The 25,586-nt window shown below is 42.2% G+C and overlaps 1 protein-coding gene across 1 annotated transcript in view; it reads right to left on the bottom strand.

The window, feature by feature from the left end:
• The window catches only part of Uggt1 (UDP-glucose glycoprotein glucosyltransferase 1), a 105,872-nt gene that overhangs the window by 34,394 nt on the left and 45,892 nt on the right, over positions 1-25,586 (bottom strand). The window contains exons 15-26 of the mRNA XM_051152810.1: positions 24,457-24,542; positions 20,406-20,541; positions 17,453-17,584; positions 15,626-15,790; positions 13,062-13,182; positions 8,804-8,902; positions 8,003-8,026; positions 7,444-7,538; positions 5,437-5,643; positions 4,101-4,232; positions 2,764-2,894; positions 1,024-1,119 (exon numbers count right to left, since the gene is read on the bottom strand). Of these exons, the coding sequence (XP_051008767.1) occupies positions 1,024-1,119; positions 2,764-2,894; positions 4,101-4,232; positions 5,437-5,643; positions 7,444-7,538; positions 8,003-8,026; positions 8,804-8,902; positions 13,062-13,182; positions 15,626-15,790; positions 17,453-17,584; positions 20,406-20,541; positions 24,457-24,542 (1,424 nt within the window). The remainder of the gene's footprint in view (positions 1-1,023; positions 1,120-2,763; positions 2,895-4,100; positions 4,233-5,436; positions 5,644-7,443; positions 7,539-8,002; positions 8,027-8,803; positions 8,903-13,061; positions 13,183-15,625; positions 15,791-17,452; positions 17,585-20,405; positions 20,542-24,456; positions 24,543-25,586) is intronic.

Raw genomic sequence — 25,586 nt, 5'->3', positions numbered from 1 at the left:
TAGTTAAAATAACAGGAGTAAATATCTTACACAAGGAGCCAGAGCAAGTGTTTTGGGTTTTCCAGAAAAACAAACTGGTCCAGTCTTAAGGAAATAACTCACATTATAGTATTCCAAAGACAATCTGCCTGGGCTCTTTAAAAGATCAGGGCAGCAGGGAGGGGGCCAGGCACAGAGGAATCTCTTAGATGAAAGGAGATTCAAGATATACAAATAACTTCAATTTGTGGTCTGGGACATCAGAGAAATCTAAACAGAGATCTATCTCTATTAGTATCACTGGATGAAGGTCACATTTCTCAGCTATGGTCCCAGTATATGGACCAAGTCTCCACTTGCTGAACATTTGAGACATTTTCTCTCATGTCAGCAATGAATTTTCAAATGCTAGAAAAAAAGATGTGAATACACATGTGTGACAAATATACAGATCAACAAATGTAGTACACACATGCACGTTGGATACACAGATAGGAAATATTGAATGTGACACACCACTAACTGGTAAATCTGGGCTACAGACATGTGTAGGCGACAGGCAGGAGGCACACCGGCAATGGTGACTATAGTGACAGACACACGGTTATTCTTTGCAAGTCTTCCAACTTCATCCATGTTCAAAACTTGAAAACAAAAAACTGAAGAATAAAAAGGCGGAGATATCTTCATATCCTAAATACATTTTTCTTTGGAAACAATAGTTTTTAAATAATAAACAACAAGAGAGAAGTACTTTAGTATTTGAGCAAAACTAGTTACTCCTGAATTATCTGGAAATTACACCTGGTCTATTTTGTTAAGTGCTATTTTCATTAAAAGGCTGCACTCAGAATTACGTCCAGTTTATTAGAAATACCAACTTTCATGAACTTCAAGTTGTATGTGCACACTAACATACAAAGCAAGTTGCACGTTGAGCTTCTCGTCTCTAACAATGTATAGAGGACCCTATATGGAGAAACAAAAGGAAAGCCTAAGAGTCAGTGTTCATGGATGCACCTAAGTCCAACATTAACTCTATACCTGTGCTTGTCTTCGAAGAACTGGTAGTCAATCCGCGCCTCTCCTTTGGGCTGCGCCGACAGGAGCGCGTCCACCTTCATCACCAAGTCACTCGCCCTAAAAGATGAGTTATGAAATCTTAGCACCACTTTTATCTGCAGGCTCTTTTTTTTTTTTTTTTTTTTTTTTTTTGGTTTTTCGAGACAAGGTTTCTCTGGGTAGCCTTGGCTATCCTAGATTCACTTTGTAGACCAGGCTGGCCTCGAACTCACAGTGATCCACCTGCCTCTGCCTCCCAAGTGCTGGGATTAAAGGCGTGGGCCACCATGCCCGGCTATCTGCAGGTTTTCTAATGACTGCTGAAGACCATCAGCCTAAACACAAAATTAACGCCAACGGCTACTTTGGCAGCTATCAGAAACAACACATTAGTAAAAGATGCAGTGTGACACTACATGAAAACAATGGAGACAAAAGGGAACACTTTAATTTCTTTATATTGTCCAACTATGAATCAAATGCCACTATTCAAAGGGCAAAGGGCAGCTAAGGGAATAGGGAAAATAGTATCTCAAGTCATGGATCTGATAAGGAACCAGAATATAAGGAGTGCCCACAATTAAACAAAAAACCCAGATAACCTAATATGAAATGAAGACTAGAACACATTCCCCAAAGACACACAATGGCCAACAGTATGCATGAGAACAGCAACTCAATGGTACCACTGAACAGGAGACACCCCCCGTTCTACACCCCAGAGGATGGCTACTGCTTTAAAAACAAAAAACAAAAAAAAACCCCACAAAAAACAGTAAGTGTTGGTGAGACTACAGAGAAACTGAAACCAGGAGCAATGTTGGTAGGAATGTCAGATGGTGCAGCTACTGTGGGAGTTGGCATATCAGGTCCTTAGAATAGTAAACAAATATATCCTCAAGTACACACTCGTGTGACATCTTACACAGAAAGGACTGCACATAACTTTGGGCTGTCTTTACATAGCAAATACATGATGCATTCAAACAATTTAATTCTTGGAAGTAAAACATACTAAAAGACATTAGTTAATAAAATTACAAAAATAATTAAAATCATAAGCCAGCAACATCTAACTCATCGTCCCTCTGCGAGAGAAACAACTTCATATTCCATACAAGTATACAGGAAAGAGCCATTGCCATGCATTTCCTCTCTTGAACACAGTGAAACTGAGGACCAAGAACCAGTGGGCAGTCTGTACACACACATCCAGTAAGAAGCAGACCCAGCCCTCTGCTTCTGCTTGAACTTTTCCAAATTCAAAATGGAAATAAACCCACTGACTTAGATATGGAGATAATGTATATACGTGTGTATGCGTGTGTATGTGTGTATGTGTGTGTATGTGTGTGTGTATGTATGTGTATGTATGTGTGTGTATGTGTGTGTGCGTGTGTATGTGTGTGTGTATATATGTGTGTATGTGTGTGTATGTATGTGTGTGTATGTGTGTGTGTATGTGTGTATGTGTGTGTGTGTATGTGTGTGTGTGTGTATGTGTGTGTATGTGTGTGTGTGTGTATGTGTGTGTATATGTGTGTGTGTGTGTGTGTGTGGTATGTGTGTGTATATGTGTGTGTGTGTGTTTGTGTTCACATTCCTCACTTTGACCAATGAGAAGAAAATTAATAAAACTCTGTGACATGAACTAGCTTCTAACTGGAAAACTAGTTTCATCACTTATTATCAAGCACCTACTTGCAAATTATCAAAACTTACACATCTTCTTCTACTCGAAGCTGTTGGATATGAGATTTTATTTTCTGTCCCGATGTTTTCAAGATGATATTTTCTAGGAGGTGGAAATCGTCCTGATTAAAGAGCTCACTGTCCTCCAGCGGCCCAATGATCTGTGAGGGAAGGAAGAAGAGGGCAGAGCTGTAGCAGTGGCTGTCAGCTCCTGAGAAGCCTCTGCTGACCCTGGGAGCTGACACACCAAACACCTGACTACTCCTGCCCTAACGCACGTCTTATGTAAAGTGAATCAAATAAAAAACATAAAGCCTAAGGAAATGCAGTTAATGTTTATCTATTAACTCCTCAGACAGCAGAGATGTGTGTGTTTCACATTAACTTTCTAAGCAGACTGACATAAATAGCAGTGCCATTTGCACTAGTTCTCAGCAAACAGCAGTAAGGCTTACTTTGTGAGCAGCTGTATGGACTTCTGTTTTGGTCGGCCCACACTCACCACCTCCCAGGACACAATCAAAACAGCAGGAAGCACCCCTTGGGGCATCTGAAGCACACTCTTTTTTTTATTTATTTTTTATTAATTTATTCATATTACATCTCAATTGATATCATATCCCTTGTATCCTCCCATTCCTCCCTCCCTCCCGCTTTCACCCTATTCCCCTCTTCTATGTCTGTGACTGAGGGGGACCTCCTCCCCCTCTATACGATCATAGGATATCAAGTCTCTTCTTGATAGCCTGTTATCCTTCCTCTTAGTGCCACCGGGCCTCACCATCAAGGAGATGAGTCAAATATGGGGCACTAGAGTTCATGTGAAAGTCAGTCCCCACTCTCCACTCAACTGTGGAGAATGTCCTGTCCATTGGCTAGATCTGAGCTGGATGCTTACTGCACATATTGTCCTTGGTTGGCGCCATAGTTTGAGCAAAACCCCTGGGCCCAGATCCGCCTGTCATAATGTTCTTCTTGTAGGTTTCTAGGACCCTCTGGATCCTTCTATTTCCCCATTCTCCCATGCTTCTCTCATCTAGAGTCCCAATAGGATGTGGAAAAAGAGGAACACTCCTTCATTGCTGGTAGGAATGCAAACTTGTACAACCACTTTGGAAATCTATCTGGCGCTATCTCAGAAAACTGGGAATAGGGCTTCCTCAAGATCTAGCCTTGGAATAGACCCTGAAGCACACTCTTGGACTGGCAGGACAGAACTCTCGGCACCTGCACTTGAACTGAGGCAGGTACAGCGTCACAAGGCTTCTCGTCAGCCAACAGGGGGCGGCTCTATGGCAGACCACAGAAGTCTCAAGGAGCGAGTGGGCTGGAGAGCCCTGGAGGCTGGCAGCCCAGCAAGAACTCACCCTGCCATTGCTGATCACCACGCGCTGTCCCTTCTTCAGCTTCAGAACATCCCTGCAGTACAGGGCATGAGACAAAATGAAATCCAGTCTGGAAGACTCAAAGACCTCTTTAAAAAGACTGACATCCATGCCCTAGGAAGTAATCATTTTTAAGGAAAGTCACTGTTATTAAGCAAACCACACAAATGAGTAATAACGAGAAAACAATCAAGTGCTTTTGTGAAAAGTAATAACTAAATTTCATAATTAATTCCTCATTTTTCTCTTCTTTCTTCCCTTCTCATAAACTGCTCGTTCCTTTTTCCTATTTTTTTCTATTGATTTGTTTAGCTGGAGATCTATTCTCAGTCACTTCTTTTTGTATTTCATTTTTATTTTTATTTCATTTTATTTTTAAAGATTTATTTACAGTGCTTTGCCTGCATGTGCACCTGCAGGCCAGAAGAGGGCATCATCACATTATAGATGGTTGTGAGCCACCATGTGGTTGCTAGGAATTGAACTCAAGACCTCTGGAAGAGCAGTCAGTGCTTTTAAGCTCTGAGCCATCTCTCCAGCCCCCTTTTTGCATTTTTTAATCTGTTAACTTCAGTGACAGCCATTTCCTCTAACTGAACCTCAAAATATTCATGATTTTTTGTTTGTTTGTTTTTTGCTTTTGGTTTTTTGAGATAGGGTTTCTCTGTATAGCCCTGGCTGTCCTGGAACTTGATCTGTAGACCAGGCTGAACTTGAATTAACAGAAATCCACCTGCCTCTGTCTCCCGAGTGCTAGGATTAAAGGTGTGTGCCACCAATGCGCAGCAATATACTCATGATTTTAATAAAAAAAAAAATTTTTTTTAATCAGAAATTTAAGAATTACAAGACATTGGGAAAAAAATTAGTAACATTAAGGGGCTTTCAGTAGAAAAAAGAACAGCTAATTGTCTACCTCATAAACATCTTAGATCTGCTTTTTACTTTATCAATAAATCAAATACTATCTTTTAAAGATTATACAAAGTGGCACAAACTTGTAAACTGGGCATCCTGAAACCAAAGCATGTTTGAAAATAAAATGTAATATAACAGAATTATCTCTTGTTAGACTCTAACTCAAAGCCGGGCAGTGGTGGCACAAGCGTTTAATCCCAACACTTGGGAGGCAGAGGCAGGCAAAATCACTGAGTTCAAGGACAGCCTGGTCTACCAAAAAAAAAAAAAAAAGACTCTAACCCAACAAAAACATATCCTGAGACTCAGAAGTAATCACAAACCCAATTAAGAACAGGACACCTCAGCCTAGGGGAGAAACATGAGTGGCCAGGCTAGCCTCGGCACCTGCGAGCCTTACCCCAACAGCGAATTCCCCGATGTCCACGCCTGTGGCCAGGGCCTCTGCCGTCTCCTCTTTGGCCATTTTAGTGACGAAGTTCTTAGCAGAGTTGGAGGTCTGTGTTTGGAGAGCTGCCCAGATCGCTCTGAAGATTGGAGTGTTTGAGTAACTTATCTCTTGGCTGGGGTTATTGATCACACTTATCCTAACATTGTTACTGGTTTTCTATTTACAAAAAAGAAAGATAAGAATTACATTGTTTATGTTATGAACTTTAAGAAGGTAACACTGACCAGGCATGGTGATGCACACCTATATTTTTTATCTTTTTTGTTTTTTCGAGACAGGGTTTCTCTGTGTAGCCTTAGCTGTCCTGGACTCACTTTGTAGACCAGGCTGGCCTCGAACTTAGAGAGTTCCACTGTGCTAAGCACTCTGGAGGCAGAGGCAGGAGGATGTCTGAAAGTTCAAGGCCAGCCTGGGCTACACAGCCAGACCAAACTACCATCAGTCGTACTCCATAACAGCAATATCTCTCCCAAGCATCATTAGTACTTGCCTAGATTCAAGATGAAACTCAGACGATAGGCATGGTCAGGTCTGCCAAATCCTGTATGAACTGGCCCCAGCCTTCCTTCCAACTTCCTTTCTATAAATACAGCAAACACTGCAGACTAACAAGGGTGCTATCTTTCCGTGGCACATTTTATACTCTGTGTTCCACCTTCTCTAAATTCTCTTCAGGTTCCTGCTCATCCATCTTCGTTCATGTGGCCTTTTTAGATGCCAGCAGCAATGAAACCCTAATTGGTAAAAGGCAACGGTTCTAACTAACAAAACCAAACCATGAATCCACATGGAAGAAGATGAAGAACTTGTATCAAGAATATAACTTGGCTGCTGAGATGAGTCAGCAGGGAAGGTGCCTGCCACCAACTAAGATCTCAGTTCAAGCCCTGTGACTCACAGGGTGGAAGGTAAGGACTTCCCCACAAGTTGTCTTCTGAACTCCACATCATGCCGTGCATGTGTCTCTTCCCATAGATGATCGATTGACAGACAAACAGATGGACAGACAGACAGACAGACAGATTAAAATGTAGGAGGAGAGAAAAGGGGATCAGGAGTTGGAGAGTGGCTCAGCTGTTAAGAGTGCGTGTGGCTCGTTCAGAGAATGCTCATTCGGTTCCCAGCACCCACAAGGCAGCATGCAACTATCTGTAACCCCAGTTCCCAGGGCTCTGACGCCCTCTTTGGCCTTCTTGGGCATGTATATACATATACATAAAATAGAAATATTTCTTTAAGTCACTAAAATTAAAAAGTAAATTCACAAAATGTTAAGTAAAGGAACCAAATATAAGTACACATCCTAAGATTTTATGATGCAAGAAAAAGGAGGGAAGCAGTGAGGGAGAAGAGCCTTCATATCCTATCATTTCTTTTCTTTTTTTTTTTTTTTTTTTTTTTTTTTTTTTTTTTTGGTTTTTCGAGACAGGTTTTTTCTGTGTACCTTGGCTGTCCTGGATTCACTTTTGTAGACCAGGCTGGCCTCAAACTCACAGTGATCCACCTGCCTCTGCCTCCTGAGTGCTGGGATTAAAGGCGTGCACCACCACGCCCGGCTTCAATATAATTTCTTAATCTGGGTGGTGGACATAGGGACATACTTGCTTGTGACACTAAGTAGATGCATGTGTATTTCACCTCAATGAAAAACCATATTTGAGAGCTTGACTCTCTTTCTTGGTGATCCCACCTTGGGACCATGTGAGGGGTTTCTCCATTCACGTCAGAGAGCCCTGATGTGACTATCTGTCACAGCCCTGACTCAACCTTTAGCTGACTACAGATTCCCGCTTTGAGCTCTTTTCTTAGGAGCTGACAACCTTTAAAGACACTGTGCTCCTTTCCCGCAGCACAAAAAATAACCACACTGACACAGCGGTGCTCAGAAGGTCAACCAGAGCCTGAGCGACACAACACCCCACAAGCCCCTCACAGCATGGAGTCCAAGATACTTGCCTGATGTTTAATGGCATCATAGAGTAACTGCCGCCCCGAAGGGCTATCAAAATCCCCAACAATCCAAAAAGTCACTGGCCTAATAAAGGAATCATCTGTAGAAAAACAAAAACAAACTGACTAGAAGAAAAAATACATTCTATGTTTCATCATTAAAGTTAGGCCAAATCTTTTCCAAAAAACATGCAAAAAGAAAAATAAGAAAAGGACAAGGACTGGTATGCTAGAAGGAGGTGAAATGTCTCCAGCATGAAGCTGAGTGCTCGTCCTTGCAATTCATTGGAAACCAGGAGCATGCACCAATTAGCTGTCCTGCGTTCTGTGATCTGTTAGCACATGCAACGAAACATGTGGGCGATGCAATGCAGTGTTTAATTGTGTTAACGTACAACATTTTGAAAGGTCTGCAAACATTTATATTGTTTATCTACATTCCACTGTTACCCACAGATTTTAGAAACATCACAATGAAATGTCAATAAATTCAGAATAACAATCATCTTGAAACCATTTAATTTAATTATGAAAATGAAGGGAACATTCTGAAATTTTAAGTTACCATAGATTTCCTTGGAGGACATTCCTAGACAAAGGCAAAGAAAAAAGAGCAGAAGAAAAGAGAACGTCACTTAAGTGTCATCAGGGGAGCCAGCAGAGTACACACAGCTAACAGGGTTGTGCTGCCTTCTGCTCTAGCTCCCGCCATGCTCAAGCTCTGTCCTAGGACCCCTCAGAGACAAAGCTTAGGGAAACCCAGTGGACTAATCGTGTGAATTTATACAGATGCAGGAAACCAGATGCTCCAAGGGAAGACTATAGGGGTAGAAGGCGTTGTCCTAATGACAACGGGTGCTTTGGTGGGGAGCCCAGCATTAGCAGAACTACTCTGCAAAGGGAACCACGTCAGCCCCTCCAGAGGGAAAGGGCCTGTCTGCAGATAAGAACAGTCACTTTACACAAGTAGAGCTTAACTAAGTAATGCTGCATCAAAGTCACTTTGAAGAATTACACAGGCTTTCCAGAATCCAGTCTGTCTCATAAGCTCTACAATAAAATCAGCCCTATGATATTATCGAACAACTAGACAGATCGTTTTCATAAAATGTTTTTCACTTTGAGTCATGAAGGGGTTCTCCTATCGATTTTAATGATAAGCATGAAATTTATAAAGAAGACATTTGAATTCTTAGATATACACAGAATTGTATTTTAAATGTCTATTTTCTATGCTTGTATTCTAAGGGAAAATTAATAAAAGAAATTATGGAAATCTCTTTTCCCAGGACAGTAAGAGAGTTATGTTTGCAAATACTAAGTAAAGAATAAACATGTTGGATCCAACACAAGCCCAATGAGTTACCTTTTTTTGTCAGATAGTTCATACTATTGGCTATAGCAGCAGTCTTGTCCCGAGAGTCCAAGGAAGAAAATCTGGCAAAATCATCCACAAAAAAGTTATCTGGGGAAAAAGAAAAAATGGAAACAGATGGATAATTAACAAGCCTCAATGCAATCTACCATTAATATTCAACTGATAATCACCTTTGAGCATAACAGAAGATGCATAAAAGGCACAGTAAAACATATTAGGCACTGCTTCCTAGGAGGGAGCGGGTTGCCTGACGTGCTCTCGGAAGGGATGGTGGCACCTGTCTCTTCTGGCTTCACAGCCACTACAGGCAAGCAGCTGCCCCAGTGCACGCTCCTGGCTCTAAAACAATGGAGCAACTGGCCATGGGGTCAAACCTCTGAGTCTCAAAACCAAACAAACCATCCTTCCTTTAAAGTTGATGTTCTCAACTAGTTTGTCACAGCAATGTGAATCTGACAGTTAGTACTCTGTGGCTATACGGTTACCAACACAGGTCCACTCTTATCATCTAACGGCAACCTATATTTGGTATATATTTATCTATTTTAGGATTCTGGAGACAAAATAATCCTTATTAAAGATAGTGCCAAAATTTTGGCAAGGATTTCAATAGACTTGAAAACACAATGCATTTAATAAGACAACACCATAAGACTAACAATCTGAATCAACATTAGTTCAAAATCCTTTTATTTTTAATGACATAACTTATGTTCCTACATGATAATTTAAATCAATGCCAACAGATAAATTCCATGACCTGAAAGTTTGTGCTATTTCATGAATCATACATGTTATGATTAAACATATCTACATTTTTTATATTCTTGATATCCAGAATGAAAAAAAAACCAACTCTTTGAATGTGCACCTCATAGAGGTAATAGTTCTTCTGCATATCCCTCTTCAAGAATACTTTATAGTAGTATAGAAAACCAAATGCTTAATTTTTAATGTTTCTATTTTTATCCAATATTAATAACACTGGCAAACAGTTGAAATGGAAATGCTTTTGTCTTCTAGAACAGAAGCCGCAATCTGGGGGGGAAAAGACAAACAATAACCGTGTAACTCTCAGCAGCAGACGGAGAGCAGCAGCGTCCTACTTTCACACAGCTCACATCCACAGAGGCTCTACAGACATGTGAGCAGAACACATGCTCCGACGCTGGTCAGCCACCACGTGCCTCCCATGGCTACTGTCAGTAGCAATCAGTGTAGCTACTGACTAACCACACTCTGTACACAACTGGCAAACACCTTCAAGCAGCCACTGCAATGGGGTTTAACTTGCAGGGCAGATTTAGCACTGTAGAGCAAGTCATTCCAGATACATGGATGCATGGAAATCTGCATGTTCACAGTTTCAACCCTCTGTAAAAATATGTTGGTATTTTGTGCAAATGTCTACATATTTTACCATTTAAGGCAAAGAGTTTGCATCAAGAAAGGTCAGCAACTGGGCTTTGTTTACTTTGCACATCAGTGCTTGTCTCAAACTCACGCAACTCTTAAGTGTGGACACTGCGTACCTGATATCTAAGAACGCATCTCTGATGACAAACACAAGTTTCCAGAGAAAAGTCAGCCAGAAGTAGACACTGGACTTCCCAATAGCTAAAAGAAACACTGCTTCTTTTAACAAGCAAGTCTGGGGGTGCGGGAAGAATTCAAGGAAGCCAAGTAAAACAGAGGGAAAGGGACCCCAGCTGACTAACATGAAACTGCCGACAAGCTAAGCGGCATCCTAGATTCTGGAGCAACTCATGTGCAACTTTAAGTGAGTGAGCTGAGGTTTACTCACATCTGTGGTCCAAGTGGAGTTCTGGTGCCAGAACTGCTTGCTGTTACTTAAGTCCACCTAGTGACTTTGATGTGAGCCAGCTTGTCATGAACATCTGTATTTTCCTTCATGGAACTGGGACTGCTTAGTCTTCCTAAACTCTTGTAAGATCTTCTCAGGAAAATTCTAGTACTTTTTTGAGTTCAGAGAAGGCATTTTCATTGTGCATCCAGTTTGATAAATCTCCTGGCTACAGTCTCTATTCTGCCATGCAAAGCCCTGTGTTCACCATACTCGGCATTAAAGTCATTCTTGTAATTCTGGCATTGTTCATGGGATATACACTAGTATATATAAATACCAATATATTCTACCAAATAATCTGGGAGTTCACCAATTGTTGAAGAGGCTCCATGGAGGCAGGCGATTCTTTACTCCTTCAATGGGACTATGAATGGAGTTAGTCTGCTTGCCAGCTTGACAGTCATCCTCCAGTGTCATGCTTTTTTATTTGGTCCTTTTCATTCTCTGTGTGCGCGTGCATGTGCATGTGTTCCTGTGTTTAACTTCATTTTAGACCTTTTGTGAGACACTAGACAGTTTTCTTCCATAGCCTTTGGATACAGCAGACCTGGCACAGTTTCCAGACAAGTCCTAGAGGTTCATTTGTCTTGCTGGCCCTCAAAGATGCCACCGTTTTGACTAAAACCGTCAACTGGAAAGTCGTGAGCCCTGACTTTCTGGAGTACGTGGGGAACAAGAGTAGGAATTAATTAGTCTGAGTTGGATTTGAGACAGGCAGGTGGGCTGAAGGTGTGGGTGGGGTGCATGGGGATGGCAACAGCTGCAGGGCAGAGGTGGGGGTGGAGGCGGTAGAAGGCCTGTGAAGATTTTCCACTGGTGGGATTCAAATGACCACTTAATGTTGAGACTCTTGTTTGTCAGGTGAGATATTCAAGCTTTTTTGTTCATTAAAGGATCAATAAAATCTGAATGCAGGGCTGGAGAGATGGCTCAGGGGTTAAGAGCACTGCCTGCTCTTTCAAAGGTCCTGAGTTCATTCCCAGCAACCACATGGTGGCTCACAACCATCTGTAATGAGATCTGGTGCCCTCTTCTGACATGCAGGCAGAACACTGTAAACATAATAAATAAATACATCTCTTAAAAAAAAATCTGAATGTAAAGTCATTTCTGAGGAGAAGCAGCATTATCTCTGCTAGGACACAGAGGAGACTCTGCGCAGCATGTGCCAGCACTCTCAGATGCTTTCCTAGAGAGTAACAGCTGAATGACCGTCTGTCAGTCCTTCTGTCTCCATGCATCCTGGCCAGTCTCACTGAAGCTCCTTAAACAAACAATCCTTTAACATGAAGGAGTGGTCGGTCCTTAGGAAGCACAGCAGCTGTCTGTGGCAGAATTGCTCCTAGTGAGTTGTCTTTTTTGACTGACACCACCTTTCTGCAGTTGAGCAAGCCTTTAGCTCCAGCAAGTGAATACCTCACGTTGGTGCTTTTGAATTGTGTCTGCAGGGCTCACAGGAGCTGACGTCTTCCTCTTGGACGCTCCACCCAAGGTGACTAGGAATTTGTCATGCTTGTACTCCTTCCCTACATCCAGTCCCCAGGGTTTGATGTTTGTGCTTCGATAACGCGATTCCTCCCTTGCCAGGGTCGTTCTTTCTCATGTCATCAAATATGAGTTGTTTCTTGGACAAGTAACTGATCCCTTATAAATGTGAGGCCCCAGAACTGTAGTTTCCCTTCAAAGCTGCCCTGAGAGCTATTAGCTCACATTTGACAAAGACAAAGTTAGGGATATCACTAAGGGATTGGTTCACAGGAATTCTGACAAGCTAAAATGTTGGAAAGTCAGACTCTTGGAGTCCTTGGAACTGAACTGAAGGTCAAAAAGAAATGAACTTCTTGTGGTCTTCAGGGCCAGATCTGTCTCATCGAATTTCACAAGCAGCACTGTGCAGCCCCGCCCCGCCCCCGCCCATAGCACTGCTCCTCCAGAAGATGCCCCACCCAGCCTATGTTTAAACTAGGAGTGCCACCCCGGCTCCAGCTCCTACAGCTACTTCCACAGCTACAGCTTCCTGCTGCAGATGTACTGTCATCTACTGTACCCAGCGAGAACTCCATTTTTTAAATTAAGATTTATTTATCTTTATTACATGTGTATGAGCGTTTTAACTGCACGTATGTATGTTTGTGTCTGATGCCTTTGGAGACTCGAAGAGGGAGCCAGATCCCACATCCTAGTCCCCTGCAAAAGCAGCAATATTTTTAATCACTAAGCCATCTCTCCAAGATTTTATCCTTTTACAGAAGGAAATTCCTGTGAGTTCAGAAGCATATATCATAATTTTGGACTCCCTTCTTAACATTATAATCTAATAAATATAGGAATGTGAAGTACGAAACCAAAAGCCAAAGCTGTTACTGAAATGCTCCTTACTGCTTGCTGTTAGATCCAGGTACTCTCGCTTAGCTGTCAAGATCCTAGAGTTGATCCGCGGAACAACACTCGGCTGACTCATGATGTACTCTACCACGTCTTGATCATGTGGCAGTTCACCCTGTGTGAAAAAGATGCAAAGGGGCGTGAATGTTAAAGGGATAGCAGTAACAGCAACTCACTAGAGATAGAGTTGTCAGCAGCCCAGGAACAGGGCTGAATACAGTGTGAACGTACTACACAGCATCTCTGACCCTGTCACCACACTGGGGGTGCTAGTCACACTGCCATGGCAAAACACCATGCAACCAACACAACTGATAACAGAAATTGCTTAATTTAGGGCTTCTTAGAGTCCATGACCATGACAGGGAACATGGCAACAAAAAGGACAGACATGGTGCTGGAGCAGTAGCTGAGAGCTCACATCCTTATCCACAAGTAGGAGGCCACGACAGCTAACTGGGAAAATGGAGTGGGCTTCTGCAATTTCAAAGCTTGCCCCCTGTAATGCACCTCCTCCAAACCTCTTCCACACATCCTAAACCTTCCCCAAAAGTTCCATCAACTACAGCCCAAGCTTTCAAATGTATTTGTCTATGGGGGCCATTTTCACTCAAACCACCAAGCAATAATGGATCCAAGTTATAAAAGAAGATATTAAGCCAATAGTTTTCCTAGTTCTAACTTTATCTTGGATTTCTGGGGATTGATGGTGGATAAGAGCATAAAAATATATCCGATAGTAAAAATGCAAATTCCAATGTGATGCTCCGTAACTGCAGAATGGCTGTTCTAAACTATACAGAAGTTCATTGACGAGTGTAACTTTGAAATCTGGTTGATTTTGGTGTGTGGTGTTCTTTATTTGCAAATATTAAATAATAATAAAAATTAATTAAAAAATTGAAAAATCAGATTTTAAAGTAAGAAAATAATCCAGTATGTTTTGACTTAGGGTTATAAGTATATCCATGTTATTTAACATTTAAAATACTACTGAGGATGATATTCAGCAGATATAATAGAGTAAAAAGTCTCCTATCTAAAGACAGACAGACAGACAGACAGACACACACACACACACACACACACACACACACACAACTTTCCCAAAATTAAATAAATTAGCTAAAGGCCTGCAAAATTCAGAGGTGCTTTTACTGAAGAAAATATCTGAATGTTAGTAGAAATGGCCTTTAGACATTTTAACTTGCCCTATTATAATCTACCTCTCTCTAACTAATAAAACCCTTAATAAGCCAACAGGTCACCAAAAGAAGCAATGTAGCCTTGGCAGGGGGTTCTCTTCATTTGAGCTGAGTAACATTTCAATAGCTTTTCCCCTGGGATATTTGCAAACACAACCAGGAGAAATTGCTTGACACCTCAGATGTGCTAAAATGAAGCTGGTTAAACACAGTAACAGCTGGAGAATGAGAAGTTCCCAAGGCTGTGTATTTCTGACACCCACCACACTCTACAATCTAAAGCATGATGCCCAGAGGACTGCACAAGGCATGAAGAATTCATAGGGAGCCCTTGACTCTGATGACAGCCTTGAGAGTCTGTGCAAGCAATAACTGAAGGCTAAGACTGGCACGTTGGCCAAGTGAGTGTTTCCTTTGCATACACAGGCCCAGCACTCACCTCCAGCACCCCACAGAGACATCAGGTGGCTACGGACAACTGTCAGCAGCCTAGCTGAGCACTTAAGCCACTCCTTAATATGAACAGAACCCTGAAAAAGTATTCTGGAAATGTGTTCACTTACTAGCTAATTAATAAGCTAAATAAGCAGACACTTCAGAGTTCACACATAACAAGGAATCTATTTAAGAATGTCATTATAAAACAAGCAACAGCTGCGAGAACAACAAACAACACAACAACAACAACACCTTGTAGGGGGAAGGCTCAATCAGGTTCAAAGAGCATAATTACACTAAAAATGTCAAAACAAAAGCATGAAGACAATCAAAGAGAAAAATATACACATACTCAAAACAACAACGAAAACCAAGTGGCCAGCATATACTGTTCTTTCAAAAACCCAAACTGTAGACTTACAACAAAAAAATTTAAACAGTCTATATTAAGTATACTCAAAAAAAAAGAAAAAACAAAAAAACTATAAAACTAAAGTATGAAACTCAAGATTACCAAATAAATAATATCACTAAAAAAAAATAAAATATGTAAAAGGACAAATTAAAAATTAGGGTTAAGAAAAATAGATGGCGCACACACCTATAATCTTATTACTCCCTGATGATGGAGGCAGTAGGACTGCCAGATCCAGCACAGTCAGGGGTACACAGGGAGACTTGTTCTCAAACAAACGAAAAAGCAGATCTAGTGGTACTCAGAAGACCTGAGTGGCTAAAGACTGGCACCTGGAGGCGAGCCTAGGCTAACTAAAAAGCTCTGTCAGTACGTGTGTACATACACACACACACACACACACACACACACACACACAGACACACACACTCTCACGCACTAACGCGGGGAGTCTAAGCGGGCAGTCAAGGAGAGAAGAAAGGCCTGAAAATGCCACGCACCAAGTACACTGCTCTTTGGAAGAAGGAAGTGGTCTCCAAGATCTTGTGCATTGTAATGGTTTCCAGCTCGTCAGGGTCTAGCTGTTCCTTTTCAAAGGGCATCCCATTGAACAGGACCACAGGCAGCGGACCCACACCAGTCTGCTCGTAGTAGCTTCTTGATTCCTAGAAAACAATGAAAGAAAATAAGAAGACATTTTCCCCATCATGACACATATACAACAAAACATATTATCTTACATGCCTGTTTAAATTAACAACAACAACAAAGTATACGCTAAAGAGGTGACCCAGTAAAGACACTTGCTGGGCAAGCCCGGTGACCCGAGTTTGATCTCCAGAACCCATGTAACAGACTCTACAAACCTGTCCTTTGGCCTCCATATGCATGCACACAATAACAATAAATAAAAATAAAATTTTTGAAAGAACAAACGAAGGGCTAGAGAGATGACTCAGCCATGAGAAGGACTCGAGGCTCTTGCAGAGCACCTGGGTTCTGTTGCCAGCGCATATATGGGGTTCACCACCTTAACTGCAGCTCTATGAGCCAGATGCCCTCTATTGGCAGAGTCATAACTGCTGCAGGCACCAACAGAGGAGGAGGAGGATCCCAGAGCCCAGCTCCTCAGCTACTCCTGCTGTCTTTAGAGGAAGAGGCCTCTCCAGCTCCTTACCAGGCTCTCAAGAATTACCACAGACAGATTTGTTGGCTCTCTGTGCCTAAGCTGGGAGCCCACTCCAGCCAGCCTTCTAGCGTCAAGCACCAGCAGCAGGCAGAGGGATTCTTTCCACATCTTTCCACACTAAGCTGGGCTGCAAAAGGGGACTAATTCTTGCATTAGCTTCCAACCTCCAAGACCTGTTTACTAAGTTCTAACTAGTCCTTTTTATGGCACCTTTTAAAAACCAAATACAGCAAGGTATTTTCTAATGCCTCTCACAGTGTAACAACAGATGTTTTGGTTGTAGGGATGTAACTGTACAAACTGGTCACCAAGTACTTGGTTTTCTGTCACCCCAAAAAGGTAAAGTCTTCTCTTCTTCTACCTTTATATGAGTTTGGAGCCTCAAACTCAGGTTGCCAGCTTTGTGCAGAAAGCACCTGCATCAGCAGGCAATTCTTTGTTGTTGTTGTTGTTGTTACTTTTCCAAGGCAGGGATTTTTCTGTGTAGCCCTGGCTGTCCTGAACTTTGCTCCGTAGACCAGGCTGGCCTTGAACTCAGAGATCATCCACTTGCCTCTGCCTCCTAGGTGCTGAGATTAAAGGTGTGTGCCGCCACTCTCAGCTAGTTATTACAGTTCTTAGAACATACCCATCCAGAGCCCAAACAACGATGTGAAATGAATATGACATGCACTATGGTCTACAGCACCCTCCTGGCTCTTATTGCTTCTGATAGGCTTTATCCAGAACAGGCTTCATACCGGCACAACCACTACCTTATGAAAAAGCTAACTGTTTCCAGTTAAAACATGAACAGGCAAGTTAAAAAAAAAAAAAAAAAAAAGTGCTATTTTCTGAAATTGAATTACTTTCCAGAGACTGACAAGTGAGGCCAGGTGTGGTAGCAGCATGCCTTTAACCCCAGCGCTCACAGGGTAGAGACAGCTGATCTCTGAGCTCAAGACCAGCCAACGGCTGCACGGTGAGATCCTGCCTTCCAAAAAAAAAGATTAAAAAGTGGTCTGTTTTAAATTTTTCATTTTAAAATGCTAAGTGCATCAACACCCCACCATAGATGTTATCCAACCCACAAAGGACAGCCCAATGCTGCCGTCAAGAAAATACCAAGGACATAAAAAGTGCCAAATGAATGTGTTACCTTCCGGTTCTGATCGTAAGCAGAATCAATCCCCAGAATGCTATTCACTTCGACATATGGATATTTCTTCTCCAAGACACTGACCACATGTTCAACTTTCACTTTTTCTCCAGTCCTCACCTTGTTATAGATCTAAAGAAAGAAAAGCAAATGTGATGAAGTCTCTAAACACATTATAAAAATAAGATTTTTCTTAAAAATGAAACTGGACCCTCTTAGCAACACTACCACTTCAATATCCCCATAAGATGCCTCCGATTAGAAGCCCAGGAGTTAGTTTCCTTCCTTCCTTCCTTCCTTCCTTCCTTCATTTCTTAAGAATATAGTGTCATCATGAAGCCCTGGCTAGCCTAGAACTAGCTATGTAGATCAGGCTGGACTTGAACTCACAAAGACACTCCTGCACCTGGTTGCTGGAACTAAAGGTTTCTTGAAATGATCTATCCGTCCATAAACACATTATAACCTAAATGCCAGAAGCAACATGCTTTAAGAAGTATCAGAAGTTAGGAAGGTAGAATATATCTGAGATAACCAGCACTGTGAAGCTGAGAGAGAGAGATCCAGTCTTAGGCTAGCCTGGGCTAAACAGAAAGAACTTATCTCAAAGGGAAAAGGAACAACCAGGTGTGGGGCTGCACACCTAACATACTAGCTCTGGGTGGGGGGAGGGGAAGGCAGGAGAATCAGGAGCTCAAGGGCACCTTCTGCACAGGGCCCAAGTTCAAGGCTGTATGAGACGGAGTAGGAGAAAGAAGAGGAGGAGGGGGAAAGAAAGAAGAGGGTGACGAGGAAAAAGAAGCCATAAGATGGTCAAAAGAGAAAAGACTGAATTTTTAAAAAGCAAGTAGAGAACATCACATTGCCCGGAGGCATTAACTGGTACTTACAAATAACCAAAGTACAAACTACTATAATACACTCGGACTCCTAGAGAGCTAACTGCATCTAACGGCCAGCACTATGGCTCAGCAAGTAAAGGAAACTGCTCGACAAGCCTGATACCCAAGTTTGATCCCCAGACTGTCAAGGGCCATAGTCTGTGAAAGGAGCTCATTGGGCATGCGGGCTTTCTAGGAGGTGATCCGACATTTTGCAAGGTCTGTGCCATAATGCACCCCCAGAATTGTTTCCAGCCTCTGACATGATGTCAAGAGCCATTGGTTTGGGGAAGCCCAGTAGGCATGAGAGCTCTCTGGAAGGGATCCCGGATTTTGCAAGGTCTATACAATGATGGACCCCAGAATTGCTTCCAACCTCTGACAACCCCATCAGCTGTGCACTGCTGCATCTCTCTAAAACCTAAAATTGGTGTGAACTATCACTTTCTAGGTATTTACCCACTCTGATTGAACAAACTTCCTAAGGGATCTTATTGAAGATACCACTGTTCAGATGAATTAATCCCTGATTATGGAATTCCTGATTTGATTCAAACAATTAAAAAATTAGACTGTTTTAGAGCTTCTAAAACAATTTTAGAAAGTTTATGTCTGTAATATATACCTTTGTGGACCTCCAGATGCCTCACTAGGGGATAGCCTTGAGGCAGATTTGTAGCCTCAGATAAGCCTTCACTCCAGATGGCACCATGAATCCTGGTATACACCATAAATATAGGCAAGTTGGCTTAAACTTCCCATAAACTCAAAATATAATGGGGCTGCCTAGAAATGTCTAAATTAAGTACAAGCTTTAATGTTCAAATATACAAACTGTTCTGTTATAATTCCTTATATTATACCTTGTCACTCTATGGCATCATATACTGTCATTTTAAATTTACTTTGTTTCTTGGAATGAAAGACAAATAAAATTATTGTCCTGAACTCACTATGAACTAAGAGATAGTGAGAAAATGTGCAGCCAGGTCAGTCCTAATTCAAAAGACATATATTCTTGTAACTTTTAGACTCTGTTAACCTTTAGCCTTGTCAACCTTTGTCACTCTGAACTCACTGTGAACTTATGTAATGGATACATAGATAAGAAATGTTTGGTTTTAAAACATGTAACCAATTGTGTTTTACAATTCATCTGTTTTTGTGGTTAACTGTCTTTTTGACTATGAGGTAATTCTTTTTCTGATAAGTATAAAAGCTGTAACCAGACAAAAAATGGGGTTAAAGTTTTTTAACTTCATCCACCCTTTTCTCTTGAATGTGTGCTAGTGTGTGTGCTAGTGTGTGTGTGTGTGTGTGTGTGTGTGTGTGAAAGAGAGAGAGAGAGAGAGAGAGAGAGAGAGAGAGAGAGAGAGAGAGAGAGAGAGAGATCTATTTTCTATCTCTCTTTTATTCCCTTGTAGAGTCACAAATAAGTTAACAGACTGAGGGCTCTCCTTTAGCCCTCTCAGGCAAGCAGACATATTTTAGCTTACCAAGGTCTGCTATCTACAGATCAAAGAGCCTCCTTTTAGACTCCCCTGCAGTTTTGGCTATAAGGCACTTTTACAGCCCTGACTATAGAGAAGAAAAGCAGCCAGTTTAAGTTTTCCTCACTATCAGCAGTGGACCAGTCCAAGCCACTAGAAAAGGAACCCTGGGCTCTCTGCCCTCTTTCTTCTTTCAGTCGTGATCAGCTGCCTGAACCATCAGGCATCCCGTACCAGATCCTACCCTAGACCTTGCCAAAGCAGAGAGACTTTGGCACCAGAACTTATGATAGAAGGAGAGAACCTACTCAGACCTGTATACATGTACTGTAGCACATGCATGTCCCCATATAAACATACAGTAACAAATTCTAAACATTAAAAAAAGACCAGCAATTTATAACATTCACATCAGTGACTCAATAAAGTATAAAGAACTCTTAAGTATAAAATACAAGAGTTTATGTGAGAATTTACTTTACTTTTTCTTATTACAGAAGTACAAAATAATACTACCACAAGCTGCTTTAGAGTAAGTTATATTTTTTAAAAAGTATTTGTCATTTTGAACAAAAAACATACATGTGTGAGAGTCTGGAAGGCATGATAACCATCCACTTCTTGGACAACATAATTATATGCTCTCAGAACAGCGACTCCAGCATCTTGCATCCCATCAACATCTTCAGAGTCGCTGACCACAAAGATGAACCCAATCCTGCAGAGGGGAAGAAGCAAAGGGGCATCATAAAGAAGGCAGTCAGCTGGAGGCAGGCGGGGCCACTGTGCAGTCCTAACCCAGAAGCAAAGCTCACCCCCACTCTAAGCAAGGCTGGCAATGGCACACACGTCATTTACAAAACACAAGAGTGGAGTCATAAAACAGGTTAGGGTTTTTTCCACAATTAAATTTGTTTCAGAGTTTTGAATAGATTTCTTCACTGATAGGAAGAATACAGCTATGGTGATAGGTAGAAATTCTGTTCTGCTTTTAAATTGGAGGCTGGAGAAATTGCCCTCTTGCAGAGCACCTGGGTTCTATTCACAGGACCCAGAACTGGAAGGCTCAGAAGCACCTCTAATTCCAGTTTCGGGGCATGTGATGTCCAATTCTAGCTTTGTAGATAATGCACATATTTGGTGCACATACAGACAATCAGGCACATACGCATAGAGAGCAAATAAATTAATTTTAAGACCCCAGAAATTTGGGGAGTTAAAATATAATTAAGACAATATAAAAGGAAGCCAGACATAGCAGTGCACTCCTTTAATACCAGAACTCAGGAGGCTGAAGCAAGGTCAAAGCCAGCCTGGTCTACATAGTTGTAGGACAAGCAGAGCCACATAGTGAGACCCTGCCTCAAAAAACCCAAACCCTCACACAAAAGAAAACAAAAAGATGCCTGCTTTGAGGGAGGGGGAGGGACTAACAAGAGAAGGAAAGGAAAAACCACAGTCTAGCAGAAAACTTATGAAAAACGCCCATCTGAGAAAGAACAAGTATCCAAAATATAAAAAGGATTCTTGAAAGTCAGTATTAAGCAAACAACACAGTTTTTAAATAGGCTAAAGAAGCTGGGCATGGTAGCACACACTTGCAATCCCAGCATCTGGGAGTGCTGAGGCAGGACAGTGTGTCTGAGGCTACCCCAGGCTACATAGTTTCAGGTCAGCCTGGGCTGCACAGCAAGGTCCTGTCTCAAAAAGCCCATATAAATAAACAACTGAGGAAATTTTCTGAGTAGACACTCACAAACTAAAACACTAGGATCTGACGCCTTTATATAATCATAAATTAAACATGGCCTATCACTATACATCTACGAGGACGGCCAAACACTGAACGATGCTGAGAAGCAACAGAGACTCCCAATTCATTGTCAGAGGACACTCTGGAGTCACACTGGCTGCTTCTTACAAGATTAAGCACACACTCATCACACAACCCAGCAATCCTGCTACAGAACTTTGTCCACATAGGAATCTACACATGGATGTCCATAAGCTTCAGTAATAACTGCTCAGACTTGGGAGAAGGCTGCATGCTGGCTCTGGTTTCATCACCTGACACAATCTAAGCAGGTGAGGAACCACCTTGAGGCATCATACTATCCTGTGGTCATCTCTAGGGTCTTCCCTTCATGAAGGATTCACTTGGGAGGACCCGGCCTACTTGAGTAGTGACCCCGGGGGCAGATGGTCATGGGCTGTGTAAGGAAATAAGCTGAGTAAGCCATGGGGAGCACAACAGTAAGCCGCTGTTCTTCCGTGCTCTCTGCTCCCACTCCTGGAACTCCTACCCTGAGCATCTTCATGCAGGACTGTAAGCCGTCAGATGACATAAGCAACGGAAAGCAAACTAAAACACAAATTGGTGCCTGGATCATTGGGCACTGCTGTTGACAGATGGACAGAGGAACTGCCGGCCAGGTTAGACTGTAGTCATGTCTGCCCATCTTTTCCGATTGCTGATTGATACGGGAGGGCCTAGCCCGCTGTGGGATTTGTTGAGATAGGCAGGTGGGCTAGCTGATATAAAAAGCCAGCTGAGCAAGCCAAAACAAGCACACTGGTAAAGCATCCCCACATGGTCTCTGCTATAGGTTCCTGGCCCAGCTTCCTATAATGATGGGATGTAAAACTGAAATACAGCCTTTCTTCTACAAGCAGCTTTGGGCCATGGTGTTTTATCACAGCCACAGTAACCAAAAAAGAAGGCACACACATGCACAATAATAATGCTGGAAGAAGCAGGGGAAAGGGGCCAGCAGAAGAGGAAAAGAGGGACATAGGCGAGTGATGGGGTGAATATGAGCAAGCGATAGTGACATAGCAAGTATGGAAATGTGAAAAATATGAACATATTTATCAAGTATGACCTGTTAATAACGGGCTGGGTGTGGTGGTGCACGCCTATAATCTCAGCGCTGCAGAATCACAGGCGGGAGGACATCACTGAGCTCTACTTAGCCTCCTCTACATAGCAAGACCCCATCTTGAGAAAGTTAGTATTCATTATCTAGTGATGCATGTGTGCGTGTGCCTGTGCGCAGGCATGTGTAGACAGATTTGTTTTCAGGTTAACTCTTACTTTTTAAAACTTTACTCATGACATAGACTGTATAAGTAGAAAGAGTGGTCTAATCATCTTTCTGTAGGCAAGGACATCGACTGGCACCTAACTACATCACTGGGTCTCGTTACCTCTTTACAGCCCACTCCCCATGTCCAGCTTCTACTGGGCATCAGTGTTTCTTAGGTAAGGCAAAAACGTCAGGCTTTGTGTCTCCTGGATGCCTCCCTGGCTAGATAACCCTGAGGATGTCTGCCTCCTTCCAGAGCTTGTATCCCTGCTACAGAGAGAACCAGATTCCCTACATCAAGAGGGAAACGTCAGCCTATCTGCCAGGCTCCCCTTTGATGCTCACACGATGCCTTTCATTTGCCCAGGGCGCAAGCGCCTGCCTTCTTTCCCTACATTTGTAAGGTTCCTGCCTTTCAGTACAACTGTACAAATGCTCAGTTACTGTCCACTCTGTATCATAAATCAATTTACATGATCCAAGATTCCCTTTTAGACAAAACATAGCTATAGTTATAATTTAGCAAATTCTTTCTCCATTTCCCAGGTAGTATTCAAATTTAAATGAAAATTTCATTGCATTCAATAATCTCTGCTTTTCTGATCTTAATAATCCTCCTTTTCTTCAAAGCCCCTGGGAAACCCAGGTCCTCCCCACACAGTTCCATGTTTCCTGAAGCTCTTAGGGCCATTAAAAGTATGCAAAAGCTTTGTAGAGAAGGCAAACGGGACAGACAGCGTTCATACAAGCCAACCACAACTCAGTCAGTGTTGAGCAGTGAGCACACTGCAATCTTTGTTTAGTAGCAGCTCTTCTGTCCTTTAAGTTTTTCATTTTTAAGAACTCAAGTTGTAGCGGGTGTAGAGGCACAAGCTTTAGCCCAGCCCTTGGGAGGCAGAGGCAGGTGGATCTCTGAGTTCAAGGCCAGCCTGGTGTGTATAGTGAGCTCCAGGTCAGTCAGAGCTACATAGTGAGACCCTGCTTGAAAACAAAACAAAAAAAAAGAACTCAAATTTTATCAATTGGTAAAATTACAAGAATTATTACAGACTGTAAGTGAAAATATCTTAATACATATATATACTTGTTTATGAAAAAAACAGGGGAAACCTAGCTACCTGGTGTCCAGGTGGTAGACATGACAATATAACTAACACAGATGTACTATCTGTATCTACAGAATCTACAAATGGTTACTTAACATTGTAACACATTTAGTCTTGAAAACCTAGCAAAAGCCACTAGCAAAGCATGCGCTGCCGAAATTAGAAACAGGGTTTCTTTCCTATGCATCTAAGCAAAGTCCCTTCCAATAGGCAGCAAGTGAAGACCACAAACTATTTTCACATGGCTAGTTGTTAATAATTCAATGGTGGTAAGCATCTCCATATTGAAAACTAAATTCTCAGTCCCAAAAGACACAGGTGTCTTACCAAGCAGAAGATAAAACCGCCATCAGTGAACCTGACTAGTAATTATACTACAATTCAATGAAACAAGATGTGAAATCCAAATAACAAGCCCACCCTCGCTAAGTGGCCCGTTACCTGAGCGGTATGTGATTGCTGAGGAACATCTCGGCAATGCTGATCAACTCGGCTGTGCTCTCGTGTACAGGGTCAACAATAAAAACCTGCCGGAGGAAAAAGAACAGGAAGCCATGAGATGGCAGGCAAGCATTCCTGGGCCAAGAGAAAGGACGTGAATCGTCAAACATGAGGCCAGTCTTTCTCAAAACACTACCGAACCACACCTAAGGGGTTACACGTGAAAACCGCAGCTTCCACTCTCAACAAGCAGAGACCGTGGTGGTGCAAGGAGGTGTGACTCTTTCTTTCGTGGACTTCACTGGCGACATCCCACTGGTGTCCCAGATTGCTGATGCCTAGTGTACCATACCAAATAAAATAAACCTCAATGTTATCAGTTCTCCCACCTTGGAAAACAGAGCCTGCCTTTTAGTTGTACTTGTTTCCAAGGCTCCCTGGATTAACAATTAATTTGGAGCTCATCTCTTAAACCACAGCAGTAGTGACCGTGTACTAAGTCCTCATCGTGTGCTAACCTGCTCGTACGTATTCTAGACAATGAAGCTACTCAGGGCTGGGGCTGGGGAGCACTGGGTAGAATGTCAGCAGCATGCAGGCGGCTCTGGATCCATCTCCAGCACCACACAACACCAGGCATGCTGCTGCATATCTGTGATCCTAGCACCTGGAGGTGGAGACAGCAGATCCGAAGCTCAGTTACCCTTGACTGGATAATGTTGAAGGCCAGCCTGAGATATCTGAGAATTACCTAAAATACATTTTTAATGAAAAATTAAAATTTACTTGCATGGTAATAAGGAGAAAGACCTGACTTTTTAAAGGAAAGGGGTGGTTTGAAGACAAAGGACAACTAGTAAGATGGCTTAGTGCAGTGGTTCTCAACTTGGTGAGTCAAGACGTGTCAAATGCCTTTTCAAGTGGTCACCTAAGTCCATCAGAAAATACAATTCATAACAAAAGCAAATTACAATTTGTGGACAAATGGTTTGAACCAGAAATGATCATAATGAGTGAGTTAAGCCAGAAGCAGAAAGAGTCAAATGGTATATACTCATTTATATCTGGACACTAGGCCAAGGGGCATGTCCCATGAATGTCTTCACTTATCAAGAAAGTGGGACAGAGGG

Source organism: Acomys russatus, chromosome 11 (assembly GCF_903995435.1).
Source record: "Acomys russatus chromosome 11, mAcoRus1.1, whole genome shotgun sequence".
NCBI classification, from domain to species: Eukaryota; Metazoa; Chordata; class Mammalia; order Rodentia; family Muridae; genus Acomys; species Acomys russatus.
Note: the sequence above shows the minus strand (reverse complement) of the source record. Positions and strands in the feature narration are given on the sequence as shown.